This window comes from Dryas octopetala, chromosome 2 (genome assembly GCF_963921425.1).
Source record: "Dryas octopetala chromosome 2, drDryOcto1.1, whole genome shotgun sequence".
Lineage (NCBI taxonomy): Eukaryota > Viridiplantae > Streptophyta > Magnoliopsida > Rosales > Rosaceae > Dryas > Dryas octopetala.
Genome location: NC_141367.1, coordinates 5,509,895 through 5,512,966, shown reverse-complemented (window position 1 = coordinate 5,512,966; position 3,072 = coordinate 5,509,895). Strand labels below are relative to the sequence as shown.

At 39.5% G+C, this 3,072-nt stretch overlaps 1 protein-coding gene across 1 annotated transcript; it reads left to right on the top strand.

Annotated features, from left to right (window-relative positions):
* The first annotated feature begins 2,212 nt into the window (after nt 1–2,212).
* LOC147292687 (uncharacterized) lies at nt 2,213–2,716 on the top strand. The gene has a single exon (XM_086230904.1). The coding sequence runs from the start codon at nt 2,213–2,215 to the stop codon at nt 2,714–2,716; it is 504 nt and encodes a 167-aa protein (XP_086087030.1).
* The last annotated feature ends 356 nt before the right edge of the window (nt 2,717–3,072 follow it).

The window sequence follows — 3,072 nt, the reverse complement described above, 5'->3', positions numbered from 1 at the left end:
ATTTGAAATAATCGACCGTTGAACTTGAGCATCCACTAACTGATCCCTCTCTTCTGGGTAAGACCTGAAACCAAAGGATAGATCAACCCCAAACAATTAGTTGAAACTTATATCTAAGTACCTAGTTTAACAAACCATTTAAGTTGATTAGTTAACAGTTATTAAGAAACCATACCTCAGCCTAAGTATGAATCCCTGAATCGTTATTATCCTTGCAGCGGTTGGTGATGGTTGGAAGCAGAAAACGCTATTCAGACTAACACAGGGCTTCGTTGGTGTCTGGGTTGCTGTCGACCCATATATACTTTATGTGCAAATTGGTTCCTAAACTATAGTTGATGTCTGAGTTTACATACCAACCATTCTAAAACAATAGAATGCAAGTTAATAGGGTTGTCAAAAAGTTGTTCACAACCATTACACCAAGTTGACTAATAGTTTGGCTAAGTAACTGACCTTGTCTTTAATTTACTAAAGTGACCCAGGTACTAACTTGCATCAACTAAAGCTTAGTGGCAACCTCATGGTCAAGTGTTCTACAGTACAAGTTGACCAATTTTGGTGGTAATTGAAACTATCCAAATTATTGGTAAATATAATCAGTGGGCATTGCCCCTTATTGTTGTAGTGTCATATGTTTTTGTATTTTGTGCAAGGGGATTCTTCTCTTCTTCACTTTGTGGGATAAAGGGCTTCTGTTCTTGCTTGTTGCCTTCTATAGGGGGCTTTTTTTGTGTTTTGCTGCAAATTTAAAAAATGTGACTTGTTACGTAAATAAATGATTACATTTGAGATCATGTAATTTAAAAGTAATGTGCAATAAAAAAAAAACACTTGAATGTAAAACCTTTATTTCATTGAGATTGATAAGGTGCAAGACAAAGCTTGAAAAAATTGATGCACCAATTTAAGCCAAGGAGATTTGTAATGAATTTAAAGCAGCTTTAACATAAGAATGAACTTCATTTGAGCTACATCATTGTGTGAACCTATGATTATTTACCAACATTTGATTTGTTCCTGGACTTGGGAACCAAAAATTGAGAAAACTACATTGTAAGTTTGCATAGAGACAGTGCATTGTTGTAGAGAGTCAAAGTACGCTGCAGCTCATGCTCTTGTTCGGTTTAGTGATCCAGATACCTCCGCCATTGACGATGCCGACACTCCCACCGATGATGATCTTGAGGATGACAATGCTGATCCAGTCATATCCCTTAGCGAGGACGAAAACCCATCATCATTCCAACCAATAGGTCCATCGCGGCCAAGGACACCAGGGAGAAACCATGCAAAACGAGCCAAGGCAGCTGAGCCCGTTTAAACTCATAGTTGAGGCAGTTGATCATTATAATGAAAATTCAAGGATTTTCATACAAACGAGACTTGACAAGGAGCGTGCAAGGAGTGAAAGGAACATTCGCAAAGGAAGCAAGAGAGAGGGTGAGGATCGGGAATAGCTAGAATGGGAAGAACAAAATATTATGAGCCAAGACCTCTCCAAGATGAATGAGGGGCAACATATATATTGGAAGCAAAAGATGGCTGAAGTCATTGCAAAGAGGCAAATGCATGCTAACCACAGCTCGGAGTACACTCTATCTAGATACTACCCAGATCTTTCCAACCCCAATCAGTCAAACCAGGGGTACCCGCCTAACAATTAGAATGAGACATTATATTATGTTTGCTCTTTAATTGTGTTTTTTATTTTGAATGTTAATATTGTTTTAAGTCATGTTTGCTCTTTAATTATATTTTTTTATTATGAATGTTAATTTTGTTTTAAGTCATGTTTGCTCTTTAATTGTATTCTTAATCTTGATTACATTTCCACCCAACATTGGATTCCCACTTATTATGGTACAACTCCAATGAATGCATGCATGCTCTACAGTAGATAAAACTGATGCATGCTACCATTACTGTTGAACATGACTACTCAATCAAAGTGCATGAAATGACTACACCATCATAAAGCAAATGAATGTGGACCATTCAATCCTTATCTCAAATGCATGTGGTTTCATTATAAATACCACTATATTTACCATGTTACACTCAATCTCTTTTCAAGATCATTTCGCATTCCATAAACACTAAGATGAATCCTTTGTACGTGTATTCATCCTCATCCTCATCTTCGAACTCTGATGTTGAATAAGATAGGGAAGAGGATGGAAGGGAGAAGGTGAGGCAGTTGTTCATGTCAATGGGTCATACTGTCGTTGCCAGACGTCCAAGGCATGGCGGTACGTCTTCAAGTTGCCGGTACACACACCGGAATCGAGAAGCCACCCACGAACGTCTCATGGACAACTACTTCATCCACTTGCCAATCGAGGACACCGTGACTTTCTGTAGGCGATACCGCATGCACCAACCGCTATTCAATAGAATTCTTGAAGCGGTTTGCCTCCAAGATGAGTATTTTCGTCCAAGAGTTGACGCCTTTGGTAGAGTGGGTTGCCCACCTCACCAAAAGGTGACTGCGGCACTACAAGTGATGACATATGACATTCCGTATGATTTGGTCTCAGAGTCAATAACTATTAGCCAAACCACTATACCACAGTCATTCATGAAGTTCGTGAAAGCCATCATTGACGTCTTCGGACCACAGTATCTTCGGAGGCCTAATCCGACCGATTTGAGAAAATTTTTGCAAAAGGGGAGCCGAAGAGGATTTTCAGGTATGATTGGTAGCTTGGATTAATTGCATGCATTGGGTATGGCAAAATTACCCAATGGCTGAGCAAGCTGTTTATTGTGGCCATTATCGTGTCCCAACAGTTATCCTTGAAGCCGTTGCCAGGTACGACATGTGAATATGGCATGCAAATTTTGGTATACTTAGGTCGAATAATGATATTAATGTGCTGGACTGTTCACATATCTTTGATGATATGATTTACAGCCGGAACCACACGGTGAAATTCACTGTGAATGGGATAGACTACAACATTCCATACTATCTTGCATATGAGATCTACCCTCAATGGTCAACTCTTATTACTCCATTGCACAGTCCCGTTCTTGCCCACCACAAGTTGTTTGCCGCTCGACAAGAGG